At 43.3% G+C, this 16,771-nt stretch overlaps 1 protein-coding gene across 1 annotated transcript in view; it reads left to right on the top strand.

Annotated features, from left to right (window-relative positions):
* The first annotated feature begins 646 nt into the window (after positions 1-646).
* The window catches only part of GMPS (guanine monophosphate synthase), a 74,562-nt gene continuing 58,437 nt past the window's right edge, over positions 647-16,771 (top strand). The window contains exon 1 of the mRNA XM_002759465.7: positions 647-882. Coding sequence (XP_002759511.1) covers positions 856-882 — 27 coding nt within the window. The 5' untranslated portion in view covers positions 647-855. The remainder of the gene's footprint in view (positions 883-16,771) is intronic.

The following is a 16,771-nucleotide window of genomic DNA, read 5'->3' as shown; positions in this document are numbered from 1 at the left end:
TCCTAAGTGATCAGGTCCTCCAATGACGTCCTTAAGATGTGGCCAAGAAACCTTCCAAAGCAGCCTTGGCCTCCCTCATGTCCGACAACCTAAGGCCACGCCACCGGCTAAGAGTTCCGCCAGGGGCCCAGCTCTCAGGAGGCCTCCTCGGTGCCGCCAGCCTCCCGTAGCCGTCCCAGGCAGCAGGCAAATCGGCCAGCGGCAAACTGGCTTGGCTGCGGCTTCGGTTTTTCTCCGGGCCGGCGCCGGGAGGCCCCGCCTCCCGGGGCGGGCTCCTCGGTGCGAAGGCGGGAGGGGCGGAGCCGATGGGCGCCGCGCGGTCTCCTCCTCCCAAGGGCGGACGGGACGGAGGCGGGCGCCGGCCTCCGTGTTACTTCTCCACGGGCAGGCCTCCGTGGCGGGGGCTGGGCCTGGTGTCGCGGGCCCCTCCTCCCAAGGGCGGGCCGCGGGAGACCCGGCCGGCTTTGCCGGCGGGGGCGGGCCTGGAGGGCGGGGACAGCCGCCGCGAGCCCCTCCTCTCGAGGGCCGGCCGGTTTGGCGGCGGCTGCGGAGGGTATCTGAGGCTCGGCTGCCAAGCTCAACGGGCTCTGGCTCCTCCCAGTGGCCGGCTGGGGCGGAAGCAAGAGGCGGGGGCAGCGTGCGCGCTGCTGGTCTCCTCTCCCGCTGCGCTGGGGCCCGCGCTCTGTGGCTGCTGCTCCTTTCGGCGCTTCTCTGGCGGCTGGCTCCTCTCCGTGGCTGGCTGCTCCTTGACCAGTCGTCCCTCTCAGCCTCGGCCCGCGGCGCCGACCCTTCCGGGACCCTCCCGCCCCGTCTCGTACTGTCGCCGCCACCGCCGCGGCCCCGGCCCTGGCCCCGATGGCTCTGTGCAACGGAGACTCCAAGGTCAGCGTGGGGGTCCCTGCCGCACCGCTTCCCTGCGGAGGCGAGGCTCCCGGACCCGGGAGCCACCTAGCGGGGCCCTTCCCCACCCCCTCCCCCCAGCCCGTCCGCGCAGCCCTGCGGCCCGGGCAGCCACGCGTCGGAGAGTCCCTGGTCGGGGCCTGTGGCATTTTTTCTCCTCGGGAGCGGCGGTGCTTTGTTGATTATGTCTGCGGGTCGAGGTCCGGGCGTCGGGGAGGGCATCGGCTCCCCGCGGCCGCCCCGCTGGCCCCTGCCTTCCCCGCGCAGCTGTGGGGCGCAAGAGCCCGCGAGCGCGGCCCGAGGGTGGGGGTAGGGAGGCGAGCGGGCTTGTGTGTCTGCGGGTCGGGCGGGGGCTTCCTCGGCTCCCAGCCCGTCCCTTTGGGAGGCTAGGGGCCTGTTGTGGCTATCCCGGGGCCCGCCGAAGGCAGGGCAGGTTCGGGGCCTCCAGTGCGGCGTTCTAGCTGGGCGATCCTCTGGTCTTCCCGCCACCCTGTTTCCCGCCTGCCCTCGGCGAGGCCCGCTCCATTCCCCCCGCCGGCCTTGGGCTCCGCGGCGGTTAGGCCGGTTCTAGACTAGCCCCGCGGGGCTGCACCGTTTTCCCCCTCCCCCTATGTCCCTGCAGGCTCGCGTGTGGGCTGGTGGCCCCGGGGTCGCGCACTCCGTTCCCCCTCCCCCATCCTCGGAGGGAAAGAATGTGTCCAGGTCCCGCCCCCGTCCAGCTCGGTCCCTGTGTAGCTTGCTGGTTTGCGGGATAACTCTCTTCCCCGCCTTTGGGGTCCCCCCCACCTCCGGAACGCGAGCCGTGCCTGTTCGCCCGAGGGCTGGACAGTCGGGAGTTCCGGGATGCTGGAAAAGTTGCCACCTTGACGTACCCAGCGAGGAGAGCGCGTTTGGCCGCTTCTGCGCATATCCTCGTCTCCAACTCACTTTTTTCTTAGACCCTTCCTCTTTCTTTCGTCCCGCTTCTGAATTGGGCACCTTCGCTTTCACTTCTGTATTAAAATTTTCATTGGCCTGGAGTTCTTTCCGACCTTTGCTAAGTCAGTTTTGCCAGCGGGAAACCGCGCAGTTTTGAATTGCGATTTACTTCAGCAAGATATACCCCCGCCTATATGCTGTTTAGGGCCTAGCTTTAGGAAAAAATTTAATTAAATTTCATTCGGGTGGGTGGGAATATATACTTCGAGTGGGATTTGGTGCTCGACCTCAGGGAGTAGTGACTTAGGCAGAATTTTAACATTCTTTTTAAAAGGAGGTGCTCAAGGGTCCCATCTTAGAGGTCCTCTTGAATGGCTGCTTAGCACCCAGTAATCTTTCAAAAAGTATTTGTTGAACAAATGAGTCAAGATTATAAGGTAGCTGATTTTAACTCTTAAACCAAGGCACCAGTGTTGCTTAGGTCCGGGAGCTCTTTCTGAGGTTTATAAAACTAAAGAAGACACACAAACCTTCTGTTTCTGACCTCAGGAGCAAATGTAAACCTCTTTGTCCAGCTCTTTCCTATATACTAGTTGACTTGCAAAGCATTTTTCTGTCTGGTTTTGAGATTTACAACTCATTGGATTCATCTTTATGCTGATAAAGGAAATAACTGGTATTAGAAGGACTCACCTGACTTATGGGTTTTGAAAACTACATAGTGCATTTGAGAGGAGTATTTTCACAAAACTAAGTGGCAGAGGAAAGTGTAAGATCTGTTTCCAGAGTATATAAGAGGATTTTTTTCCCCATAACTGATATTTTTTTGTGTGTTTTGCTAGACTTGGAATTACAAAGATAATCTTATTAGTTTGGTGAATTAATTTTATTTCAAGGTTCTTTATGTTTTATAACATAATTAAATATTTTAAAAACTATGTTAACAGTTGTAGACTGAATTGAAGCATTTTTAAGAGGAACATCTGGAGAATTAACATACTTCATCAAGTCTATGATTATTGTATGTACTCTCGAAGAAAAAAATCATGACAAACGATGACATGCCATTGATCTCAACATTTTAAGTAAAGAGATATTACATATGTGGAAATACCTTATATCACCTACTTTATTTTGCATATTTCTAAGAGGTCCACCTGGAAATAAGTAGGAGTCTTATTTTCCATAGCCTACAACTGAACCACCTTTCCCTTGGGAGGAAAGTGTAAGTGCTATATATAGGATTACTTTGTACATTGATTGGGCCTTTGCTGTGTGTATCCTAGTTCATAAATTAAAAGTTGGACAAGAGCTGGTTTTGATTCCTCTTTCTGGTACATTTCAGTTACCAGGATTTTCTAAAATGGCATTTTTGCATGATAGAAACTAGAGAGGGACCTAAAAGCCATAAAAGCATTTGGGTTATTTTAATTACTTTTTATACATAGTATTTTATTTAATTTTTAATTTATATATATTTTTTGAGGCAGGGTCTTGCCCTGTCACCCAAACTGGAGTGCAGTGGTGTGATCACAGCTCATTGCTGCCTTGACCTCTTTAGCCTCCTGAGTAGCTGGGACTACAGGCATGGGTCACCCCACCCTGCTAATTTTTACTTTTTGAGAGACAAGTCTTGCTACGTTGCTCAGGCTGGTCTGGAACTCCTGGGCTCAAGCTGTCGTCCCTCTTCATCGTCCCAAAGTGCTAGGATTAGAGGAGTGAGCCACTGTGCCTGTCCAGCATTTTGTTTCTTTATTTAAATTTTTATTTCCTTATGTTATTGGGGAACAGGTGTCATTTGGTTATATGAGTAAGGTCTTTAGTGGTGATTTGTGAGATTTTGGTATACCCATCACCTGAGCAGTATACGCAGCACCCAACTTGTAGTCTTTTATTTCTTACCCTCTTCCCACTCTTTCCCCGAGTTCCCAAAGTCCATTGTGTTATTCTTATGCCTTTGCATCCTCACAGAGTTGGTGATCAGCTTTTCTTTAAAAACTTTTTACTATGGCAAGGGTGTGTTTGATATAGTAACTTTTTTTTCTTTGAGATAGAGTCTCAATCTGTCACCAGCCTGGAGTGCAGTGGTGAGATCTCGGCTTACTGCAACCTCTGCCTCCCAGGTTCAAGCAATTCTCCTGCCTCAGCCTCCCAAGTAGCTGGAACGACAGGCGTCTACCACCATGCCCAGCTAATTTTTGTATATTTGATAGAGACAGGGTTTCACCATGTTCACCAGGGTGGTCTTGATTTCTTGACCTTGTGATCTGCCTGCCTCAGCCTCCCAAAGTGTTGGGATTGCAGGCATGAGCCACTGTGCCCAGCCAACATAGTAACTTTTTTGAGTTTTATTAAGCCAGCATTATCAGAGTAGTGCTTTGGGTGACTTGTCAAGTTTCCTGCCCTTTCCCTCCATCTAAGGGGGAGACTCTTAGAGTAAAGTCCTATCACCTTCATTGAGAAGTTATGACTAGGTTATATGATACTTGGATGAAAGATGTTTTATAAACACTCCCTTAGTGATTGCATGTGATACAAAATCTTTAATGACATTTAATAATTTTTTTTTTTGAGACAGAGTCTTGCTCTGTTGCCCAGGCCGGAGTGTAATGGTGAGATCTCGGCTCATTGCAACCTCTGCCTCCCAGGTTCAAGTGATTCTCTTACCTCAGCCTCCCGAGTAGCTGGGATTACAGGCGTGTGCCACCACGTCCGGGTAATTTTTGTATTTTTAGTAGAGGCAGGGTTTCACCATGTTGGCCAGGCTGGTCGCTGTAACTCCTGACCTCAGGTGAGTAGCCCACCTTGGCCTTCCAAACTGATGGCATGAGCCATCGCACCCAGCCATTTCATAGTGTTAATTTTGAGTTTGGAATTTCCAAATTTAAGATTTTGAATGGAATGGGAATATAACCTGGGATTTTTATTTGGGATGCATGGAGAATTAAACAACTAGATCACTTTTTGTCACAACTTAGTACTTTTTTTTTTTTAAATAGAGACGGGATTTTACCATGTTGGTCAGGCTGGTCTCGAACCCCTGACCTGTTGATCCATTCGCCTTGGCCTCCCAAAGTGCTGGGATTACAGGTGTGAGCCACTGTGCCCAGCCAGTAAATTTTTTTCTTAGATAAAAGTTAGATTTTTTTTCTTCAGATTTTATTCCGTTAGGATACTCATTTAAAGTGGAAAAGCTGCTGCAGGCAATAGGAATTGTTTTTAGTGTCGTATGTGCTTAGACTTGAAAGTTTTGAAATTCCTCCAGGAATCTCAGATGACATTGCCTTTGGCGTGGCCAACTTGTCACTTTAGGAAAATAATTCCCTCTTTTAAGAATTTTTACAAAAATTATAGACTTGTCCTATACTTACACAATGTATCTGATACTTTTTTAAGGTTAATGATTTACATTCCGAAGGATGTTGTTTAAATAATTATTTGCTGCCCAGAATAATTACTGTTGTGGTACAAGTTTCTTTTTTTCTTTTTTTTTTGAGATAGAGTCTGGTTCTGTTGCCCAGGCTAGAGTACAGTGGCATGATCTCAGCTCATGGCAACCTCCACCTCCCTGGTTCAAGTGATCCTACTTCCTTAGCCACCTGAGTAGCTGGGATTGTAGCTGTGTGCCATGCCACCTGGCTAATTTTGTATTTTTAGTAGAGACAGGGCTTTACCATGTTGACCAGGCTGGTTTCGAATTCCTGACCTCAAGTGAGTAGCCCACCTTGACCTCCCAAAGTGCTGGGATTACAGGCATGAGCCACTGCACCTGGCCTTAAACTGTTTTTTTTTTTTTTTTTTTTTAAGACAGAGTCTTGCTCTGTCGCCTAGACTGGAGTGCAGTGCATGATCTCCCCTCATTGCAACCTGTGCCTCCCAAGCTCAAGCAATTCTCCTGACTCAGCTTCCCGAGTAGCTGGGACTAAAGGTGTGTGTAACCATGCCTGGCTAACTTTTGTATTTTTAGTAGAGATGGGGTTTTTGCCATGTTGCTGAGGCTGGTCTTGAACTCCTGAGCTCAGGTGATCCACCTGCCTCAGCCTCCCAAAGTGCTAGGATTACAGGTATGAGCCACTGTGCCCAGCTCTGGCCTTAAACTTTGCTTTTATGCCTCTTTCTAACCTAAACTGTTTAGATGCTTAAAATGAACGAAGGCGACAGGGTTAATGCATAATTCTGAAGCACTTTGTGTATCAACAGAAATGTAATTGTTTCATAGAATTTTAAATCTTTGAATGGCATATGCAATTCTGGGTTGTGTAGAATATTATATTTTTCATGCTAATTGTGGAACAGAGATGCTTCCTTATTTGCTCAAGAATGATAGCGGTTGAAAAAATCCCTTTTCTATAGTAAAAACATAACAGTTAATTGGTTTTCTTGTTTGTGGACCCTTGCTATGGCTTCAGGTTCATGGTTTCGGGGACCTAGGAGATTATGTAGTTAAGTCTATACACTCATTAAGATTGTTATAATGTGAAAGGGAATAAGATCTCTAAACTGGGGCACATGAACGTAAAAGAAGGTGTGGAAAATTTAAATTTAGAATTGCTGCAAAATGAAATATGACATACAGAAAATTGTAGATTTACACAATACAATAAGTAAATGGCGAAACTCCTGTAGCAAGAGTGTTCAGATTATTATCTTCTGTACATTATACACAGGGACACATAACATCTTTCCTGCATGTGTTACACAAATACCTTGTATTTCCCTCTGACTCATCTTATAACGGCCTGGAGGCTTCTGTGCATCTTGCAAGATGAGGAATGGCTGTAACACAATTGGGAGGTACACTGAGTAGTCGGCAGGAACAGCAACTTCAGATAGTTCTCCTATCGTTACCCAAGACTGGATAGAGTTAGCTATCCTTAATTACCTGTGTCCGAGTGTACTTGAGTTTGTCAAAGAGATGTGGTATCAGTATTTGGCATTCAGACTGAATCAGAAGTTAAAGGGGGCACCTTTAACTTGCAAACCACACAACACTAGACAAAGCTATATAGCTCAAGGTGGTATTAAATATAAGGTGAAAGATTAACAAGCCCATCCTATTTTACTTTAATGCAGTTATTCATAGTATGTTGTTAAAAAGAAAAATCTGAGACAAATGTTAAGCTGGATGGGATACTGGGACAACAGATGTACATCAGGAGAGTCCTGGGCAGACTGGACCATATGGTCACTCCAGTTATAGAGCACATATTGTTCTGAGTTTGGCTCTGATTTATCCCAGTGCTGTGTATTTAAAATTTGGCTAAAATTCAAGTCTAATGTGCATACATTAGTATTATTTTCCTGAGTTAATTATATAATAAAGAGTATTTATTATTCTAAAATTCTTGAAAATTGAGTTTCATAAATTACTTGTTTTTTAAAAGTGGTGACCCAACAACACTGAACCTGATGAAAGGTAAAGAATCTCTAGTCTGCTGTAACATTAGCAAGGGATGTTTCTCAAACCTTTAAGTTGCCTGGATGTGTTAAGTTTTCTGTTTAGTTACTTCCCTTTGCACTGGAAAAACAGTAATTTTATCCCAGAACTTACAGTGGTCCATGTAAATTTAATTTACTTCTACTTCATTTGCAATTTGGAGAATGAGTCTCAGTAATTCTCCTGAGTCCTATTATGAATGTAAATTTAGGACTCCAGATTTCTAAAATTCTGCTTTGGACAAATTTTAGATCAACAATCTCTGATTAATTTGGTAAGTTTTAGATGACCAAAAGTACCTGTAAATACATCATTATTTTCATGTTATTGGCAGTAGTAGAACTTTATTATACTCTTTATTATCTGGCAAGCTATTTAGAAGAAATTTTAGTCAACATTCATGCATGTCCACAGTCTAGATTCTACCACTTTTCTTAAAAAATATATTATTTTTATAACAGCTTTATTGAGATGTAATTCACATACCATGTACTTTGCTTATTTAAAGTGTCCAACCCCATGATTCTTAGTGTATTCACAGATTTGTACAGCCATCACCCCCCATTTGTATAGTCAGTTTTGAAACATTCTCAGGCCAGGTGCAGTGGCTCACGCCTGTAATCCTAGCACTTCGGGAGGCTGAGGAGGATCACCTGAGGTCGGGAGTTCAAGACCAGCCTGATCAACATGGAGAAACCCTGTCTTTACTAAAAATACAAAATTAGCTGGGCACAGTGGCGCATACCTGTAATCCCAGCTACTCAGGAGGCTGAGGCAGGAGAATCACTTGAACCCGGGAGGCAGAGGTGGCAGCTGAGTGAAACTCAGTCTCAAAAACAAAATTCTCATCCCCCCCGCAAAAAAATCCTGTACCCTTTAGCAAGGGTCCCCATTTTCCTGCAGCCATCCCTCTTTTTCAGTCCTAGTCAACCACAAATTTGTTTTCTGTCTGTAGATTTGCCAATTATCTCAGTCTGTTGGGGCCACTAAAACAAAATACCAGAAACTGAGTGGCTTATGAACAACAGAAATTTCTCACAATTCTGAAGGCTGAGAAGTTCAAAATCAAGGCACCTGCAGGTTCAGTGCCTGCTGCGGGCCCAGTTTCTGGTTCATAGAAGTGCTTGCTGCTGTGTCCTCACTTTGGGGCCTCTTTTTTTTGAAATGGAGTTGTGCTCTGTCACCCAGGCTAGAGTACAGTGGTGCCACCTCGGCACACTGCAACCTCCACCTCCTGGATTCAAGCGATTCTCCTGCTTCAGCCTCCCAAATAGCTGGGATTACAGGCACGCGCCTCCATGCCCAGCTAATTTTTGCATTTTTAGTAGGGATGGGGTTTCGCTGTGTTGACTAGCCTGGTCACAATCTCCTGACCTCAGGCGATCCACCCATCTTGGCCTCCCAAAGTGTTAGAATTACGGGTGTGAGTCACCATGCCCAGCCCTTGGGGCCTGTTTTATAAGGGCACTAATCCCATCCATGTGGGCTCTGCCCTCATGCTCTATCTATCTCCCGAAGACCTCATCTCCTAATAATATCACATTGGTGATTGAGTTTCAACATATGAATTTTAGGGGGACACAAACATTCAGACCGTAGTACTATTTTGGACATTTTGTGACTAGAATCTTAAAATATATGGTCTTTTTTGGCAACTTTCACTTAGCATAATGTTTCAAGGTTCATCTGGTAGCATAAATAAGTACCTTATTCCTTTTTATTACTTGTTAATATTCCATTGTATATATACCACCTTATATTATCCACTGATTGGTTGATGAATATTGGGTTGTTTTCACTCTGTATATTATGGATAATGCTTCCATGGACATTTCTGTGTAAGTTTTTATCTAGACATAAGTTTTCATTCTCTTGAGTATATTCCTAGGACTGGAATTTCTGGGTCATACAGTGACTGTTTAACCTTTTGGTGAACTGTCAAACTGTTTTCCAAAGCAGCTGCCACATTTTCTATTTCTGTCTGCTGTGTAGCAGTATATGTCAGGTTTTTCTAGAGAAATAGTAGGCTATAGATAGAAGTAGATATAGGTATTTATATATAAAGAGATAATAAATGAGAGGAAATTAGGCTGGGCTCGGTGGCTTACGCCTATAATCCCGGCACTTTGGGAGGCTGAGGTGGGTGGCCAATCAATGTTTCATTTAAACTTATGGGTAGATGTGATGTGGTATTGACAAGAATGTATATTTTGTGTATTTGAAGTGGAGAGCTCTATAAATATTTATTAAGTTTACTTGTTCCATATCTGAGTTCGAGTCCTTGATATCCTTATTAATTTTCTGTCTCATTGAATCTAAGTCTCCTATCTGGGTGTTAGGATCGTTAGCTCTTGTTGTTGCATTGATCCTTTTACCACTATATCTTTGTTGCTTTAAAATCTATTTTCTCCGATACGAGAATTGCAACTCCTGCTTTTTATTTATTTATTATTTATTTTTGCTCTCCATTTGGTTGGTAAATCTTTCTCCATCCCTTTGTTTTGAGTCTTTGTGTATCCTTGCATGTGAAACAGGTCTGGATGTAACATGCCATTGGGTTTTGGCTGTGTCTTTTGATTGGGGGATTTAGTCAATTTAAATTTAGGGTTACTGCCATTTGATGTTGACTGGCTGTTTTATCCCTTCGTTGGTGTAAATTCTTCTTTATGTTGGTGCTCTTTACTTTTTGGTATATTTTTAGAAAGGCTAATACTGGTTGTTTCTTTCTGTGTGTAATGCTTCTTTCAGAAGCTCTTGTAAAGCAGGCCTGGTGGTAATAAAATCTCTGAGTTCTTGCTTGTTCATAAAAGATTTTATTTTTCCTTTAGTTGTGAAGCTTAGTTTGGCTGGATATGAAATTCTGGGCTGAAGGTTCTGTTCTTTGAGGATGTTGAATATTGGCCCCCACTCTCTTCTGGCTTGTAGAGTTTCTGCTGAGAGATCTGCTGTAAGTCTGATAGGCTTGCCTTTGTGGGTAACATGACCTTTCTCTCTGGCTGCCCTTAGTATTTTCTCCTTCATTTCAACCCTGGTGAATCTAATGATTATGTGCCTTGGGGTTGCTCTTCTTGAGGAATATCTTTGTGGTGTTCTCTGTATTACCTGGGGTTAAATGTTGACCTGCTTTGCTAGTTTAGGAAAATTTTCCTGAATAGTATCCTGAAGGGTATTTTCCAGCTTGGATTCATTCTCTCCGTCGCATTCAGGTACACCTATCAAACGTAAATTTGGTCTTTTCACATAGTCCCACATTTCTTGGAGACTTTGCTCATTCCTTTTTATCCTTTTTTCTCTAATCTTTTTTTCACGTTTTATTTCATTAAGTTGGACTTTGACCTCTGATATCCCTTCTTCTGCTTGAACAATTCGAGTGTTTAAACCTGTGCACACTTCTCAGAGTTCCTGTATTGTATTCTTCAGTTCCATTAATTCACTCATACTCCTCTCTAAGTTGTCTATTCTCAATAGGATTTCATCAAACCTTTTTTCAAAGTTCCTAGTTTCTTTACGTTGGGCTACAACGTGGTCTTTTAACTCACCGAAGTTTGTTATTATCCATTCCTTGAAGAGGGATTCTGTCATCAGGATGCGCTCGTTCTCCATCAAGCCTTGTTCCATTGTCGATGTGGAACTGTGATCATCTTTAGAGGGAGAGGCGTTCTGACTTTGAGTATTCTCAGCTTTTTTACGCTGGTTTCTTCCCGTCATTGTAAATTTATCCTCCTGTCGTCTTTGAAATTACCAACTTTCAGATTAGGTCTCTTGAGTGGACGTCCAGGTTGTTAGTTCCCAGGGCCAGAGCAGTGGCGTTAAAACTAATGGTGCTTTTCTGCCCAGGATTCTCCTGTCTGGCTTACTTCTTGTGTCCGTAGTAGGTGACTCCGCCTTCCCAGGACTCCAAACCTAGGTCAGAAGGGGAACCGGTCAGGTTAACTCTGCGCCAAGCGCTGCCGCGCCGAGGTGCCGTCACAGCCGCTGCGCTGGGCTCTGGTGTCGTGCTGGGGGCCCTTGGGGGTCCTCCGAACCTGTTTACTCTGCTCCGAGAACTGCCTTGCCGAGGTGCCGGCGGAACCACTGTGCCGACCACGAGAGTCGCGCTGGCCACTCGTATGTTTCCTCCACTGGGGGATCTTCTGCTCCGTGAGCGACCAGAATTTGTCTGAAAGTGTGACGTCCTCTAGTTCTCTGCGCCTTCACTGAGAGCTGCAATCTCGGGATGTTAGTGATCGGCCATCTTGGATCGTTCTCCCAAGAGTTTTCTTAAGTTAGAGATAGGTGTCTTATCAATATGATTTGTGATTCTGCCATTCTGTGGATTATCATTTTCTACTTTCTTACTGGTTTTCTTTGAAGCACCACAGCCTTTAATTTTGAGGCTTATCTATTTCTTCTGTCACTTTTGTTTTTGGTGTTATCTGAAAAACTGTTGCCTAATTCAATACATATCTCTAAGATTTGTGTAAATATGTTCTAAGAGTTTTATAGTTTTTGCTCTTATTTATGTCTTCATTTCATTTTGAGATAATTTTTGTATCTTTTCTAAGGTAGATTTAATCTGACTTGTGGTTTTTTTAACAGACTGGCTCTTAGATTTGGGTAATTGTTGGCCTTTTTATTGACATGATGGCAGAGCTTGTCCATCAGTGCCCCTGAAGGCTGAGAATAACAGTTGCTCATTGTGGTAGTTATCTTTCAGTTTGTGGAGAGAGATGATTAAAAATAACTCACTCTTAGGTGTTTTGTTTTTGCTTGTTTTTATTGTGGTAAAATGTACATGCAGTGAAGTGCATAGATCTTTAAGTATGTATGTAGTTTGAGGGTTTTTCTTTTTTAAAATAAATTTTCCATTCACCTAATAAACTTAAGTTTTTTTTTTTTTGAGATGGAGTTTCTCTCTTGTTGCCTAGGCTGGAGTGCAATGGCATGATCTCACCTTGGCTCACCACAACCTCTGCCTCCCAGGTTCAAGCAATTCTCCTGCTTTAGCCTCCCGAGTAGCTGGGATTACAAGCATGTACCACCACACCCGGCTGTTTTTATATTGTTAGTAGAGATAGGATTTCTTAATGTTGGTCAGGCTGATCTTGAACTCCCACCTTCGTTCAGGTGATCTGCCCGCCTTGGCCGCCCAAAGTGCTGGGATTACAGGTGTGAACCACCAGGCTCTCCTGCTTTAAGCAGTCTTTGTGTTTCCACTTGCCTCTTGTGCTTCTGCCACCATGAGAACATCATGAGTGCACTAGTCTCAGGAAAAGGACAAGACCAAGTGGAGCTGAGCCATGTCAGCTGACCCACTAACTCATGAGCAAAAAAAAATGCTTATGTTTGTATGACACTTATATTTTGTGATTGTCAATCAGCATTGTTGTGGCAACAGCTAACTGAAATGCCCCAGTAAAATTTTGAAAATTAGTATCATTACATGCCTTCCCGAAGATGTTTCTACCATCAACTGAAGTAACACTTAAAAAACTAATATCAGGCCAGGCATGATGGCTCATGCCTGTAATCCCAGCACTTTGGGAGGCTGGGGAGAATCACCTGAGGTGGATCACCTGAAGTGAATCACCTGAGGTCGGGAGTTCAAGACCAGCCTGACCAACATGGAGAAACCCCATTTCTGCTAAAAATACAAAATTAGCTGGGCATGTGGTATGTGCCTGTAATCCCAGCTATTCGGGAGGCCGAGACAGGAGAATTGCTTGAACCCAGTAGGTGAAGATTGTAGTGAGCTGAGATTGTGCCATTGCACTCCAGCCTGGGCAATGAGCAAAAAAACTCCATCTAAAAAAAAAAAAACAAAAACGAAAACTAATATCAAAGCATCCATAGCAGATTCTGAATCAATAACATACTTTGTCAAAACATCACATTGTACCCCATAAATATACACAATAAATAAATATTAATAACATATTTTGATTCTGCTTTCCCTGGCAATATATAACAGAAATGCATAAGAATGTAAGTCCAAGTTGTACAAAATGGCTATATTATGGTCATCTCTGTGAGTTTGTCTTTATGATAAACATTACCCTGATTCTTTAGCTTTAGCTCACTTGAGCTCAGGAGTTTAGCCTGGGCAACATGACAAGACCCTGTCTCTACTAAAAATATAGAAATTTAGCCAGGCATGGTAGTGCACAGCTGGGTGGTCCCAGTCACCTGGGAAACTGAGGTGGGAGGATTGCTTGAGGCTGGGAAGCAGAGATTGCATTGAGCTGATGTCGCATCACTGCACTCTAACCTGGATGACTGAGTGAGACCTTGTCTCAAAAAAAAAAAAAAAAAGACTGCTTAAGGCTTGACATACTTTGACTTCTGCCCTCATTATATTGGCCAAAACAAGTCTTGTGCTTTAGCCCAGTGACAAAGGTGAATAAGTATATTCTATCTATAATAGGACATGCTGCAGACTCAAGTGCTAAAATCATGGATACAGGGAATGGTGAAGAATTAGGGCCAGTGATGCAGTCTGTTAAATATGGAAAACATATGTATACATAAGTACAGTGAAGAGTATAATGATCCCTCATGTCCCTATCCAGTTCAGCAGTGATAAGTCTTTCATTTATGTTTATGTGGTGTATCACAGTAAGAGAGTTACATAAGTCTGGTGGTCTATTTTTGTATGTTAAGCTGCACTGGTGGATTCAGATGTTCCATCATTATCAGGTTTCTCATTAACTTTTCACCTAATGATTTTAATAGCCACCGTTCAGTGCTTCTCAAACATCTGCAATGAAGACCATTTGAAAAAAAAACTTCCAGTTCACTGAGGCTGCTACTTTTGTAAAATACAATTTCTAGACGAATGAAAATTTAAAATGTAATATATTTTAAAAGCCCCAATTTTTATTATAGATGCAACAGAAATAATATTACTTTGTCAACTTGTTATGCACATTTATGGATGCTTATATAAAACTTATGTACTCTTTTTTTTCTTTTTCTTGTCATGAACTGGTAACAGTTTGCTTAAAAAGTTCCTTCACTAACTATGTGGTTACTCTGGTAGAGTTCATACTGGAAAGTCGGAATACATGCTTGATTCATTCTCATTATTAGTAGTATTTTACCAAGTTTGTAAATAGTTTTTTCAGGTTTTATTCATTATTTCCAATGGTGTAATTCATTTACGCTGTATAATAGAAAGGGTCGAATGTAGAAAAGAGACTGGGTTTATGAAATATAAAATAGTAACATCTTGAAAAATGGACCACATACTACTACATACTAAATACTTGTGAAATTGTGACACTATATTACTTGAAGTTTAATTTTTTTTCTTTTTCTTTTTTTTTGAGATGGAGTCTCACTCACTCTGTCACCCACGCTAGAGTGCAGTGGCACTTTTTCAACTCACTGCAACATCTGCCTCTTGGGTTCAAGCCATTCTCATGCCTCAGGCTCCTGAGTAGCTGGGGCTATAGGCACATACCACCATGCCTGGCTAATTTTTGTGTTTTTAGTAGAGATGGGATTTCACCGTATTGCCCAGGCTGGTCTCGAACTCTTGAGTTCAAGTGATCCACCCGCCTCAGCCTTCCGAAGTGCTGGGATTACAGCCATGAGTCACTGCACCTGATCTAACTTCTTTCTTTCTTTCTTTCTTTCTTTCTTTCTTTCTTTCTTTCTTTCTTTCTTTCTTTCTTTTCTTTCTTTTCTTTCTTTTCTTTCTTTTCTTTCTTTCTTTTCTTTCTTTCCTTCTTTCCTTCTTTCTTTCCTTCTTTCTTTCCTTCTTTCTTTTCTTTCTTTCTTTCTTTTTCTTTCTTTTTTGAGACGGAGTTTCAAAAAAGCTCTTGTTACCCAGGCTGGAGTGCAATGGCACGATCTCGCCGCAAGCTCCGCCTCCTGGGTTCAGGCAATTCTCCTGCCTCAGCCTCCTGAGTAGCTGGGATTACAGGCATGTGCCACCATGCCCAGCTAATTTTTTGTATTTTTAGTAGAGACGGGGTTTCACCATGTTGACCAGGATGGTCTCGATCTCTTGACCTCGTGATCCACCCGCCTCGGCCTCCCAAAGTGCTGGGATTACAGGCTTGAGCCACCGCGCCCAGCCTAATTTATTTCTTAAGGAAAAAAAATGCATAAATGTCTTAAAAATATTTTAGGAATAGTAATCATGATAATTAAAATTGAGACTGTTCACAAATTCAGTATGTTTAGAAAAATATAACCCTTCGATTATCTTTCATCTCTTCATAAAAAGTGTCTTCTATTTTAAGGTCATCTTTAGTACACTGATAGTATGGAAAGATGAACTGATGAGAACAAGTCAGAGTTTGGGTATACATCTGTATTTTCATTTCTTTGCTTCTTTGCAAAATACCTTTGGTTCTTCATGCAAACAGGCTACATATATGCACACTCTTGAAATCACTTTCAAAAATAATTTTTGTTAAAATAGTAGATCTCAATCACAACAGGAATGCAGAATGAGTCAGGCCAACTAAAGATGAATGTAAGAAAAAATCTGAGGCATTGACTGGGCGTAGTGGCTCGTGCCTGTAGTCCCAGCATTTTGGAAGGTCAAGGTGGGTAGATCCCTTGAGGTTGGGAGTTTGAGACCAGCCTGACCAACATGGAGAAATTCTGTCTCTACTAAGTAAAGTACAAAATTAGCTGGGTGTGGTTGTGCATGCCTGTAATCCCAGCTACTTGGGAGGCTAAGGCAGGAGAATTGCTTGAACCTGGGAGGGCAGAGGTTGTGGTGAGCCGAGATTGTGCCATTGCACTCCAGCCTGGGCAACAGCAAAACTCCGTCTCAAAAATAAAAAAGAAAAAACCCAAGGAGTTTTAATAGAGCAGAACTAATCAGACTGAACACAGTTCAGAACTTTGCCTTCCAATATTTTAATTGTTTGACAACAGTTTTTACTGAATGTTTACCCTTTTTAAAAATTGTGGCAACATAACAGGTTGATTAGGGCTGGATTAATACTTATTTAAGCCTATCCAAAGATAACCTTGTTCCTCAGTTTGCTCCTGCTTGTTATTTAATAGGAAAACTAGCTATAATAAAAATTTTAGGGATTTAAATATCATGAGGCAGGCCTGATGTGGTGGCTAGCACCTGTAATCCCAGCACTTTGGAAGGCCACGGTGGTTGGATCAGTTGTAGTGAGGAGTTCGAGACCATCCTGGCCAACATGATGAAACTCTTTCTCTACTAAAAATACAAGTTAGCTGTAATCCCAGCTACTCAGGAGGCTGAGGCAGGAGAATCTCTTGAACTTGGGAGATGGAGGTTGCAGTGAGCCGAGACTGTGCCACTGCACTCCAGCCTGGGAAACAGGGTGAGACTTTGCCTAAGAAAAAAGAAAAAGGCACAACGGAAAGAACAGTATACTTTCATTTTAGTCAGCAGTGTCAGCTGTTCTTAGTTATTTGAGAACTGGTCACATACACATAGTTTATTGCGTCAACAAAATAATACTGCCTCAATTTTCTGGAAAGACAAATCTTAGGATAATTGAAACTTAAGGAGAAAACAGGTGTTGATTTCAAAGGTTA

The sequence above is a fragment of the Callithrix jacchus genome, chromosome 17, assembly GCF_049354715.1.
Source record: "Callithrix jacchus isolate 240 chromosome 17, calJac240_pri, whole genome shotgun sequence".
In the NCBI taxonomy this organism is placed as follows: domain Eukaryota; kingdom Metazoa; phylum Chordata; class Mammalia; order Primates; family Cebidae; genus Callithrix; species Callithrix jacchus.
The sequence above is the reverse complement of the archived record's forward strand: the minus strand, read 5'-3'. Positions and strand labels throughout refer to the sequence as shown.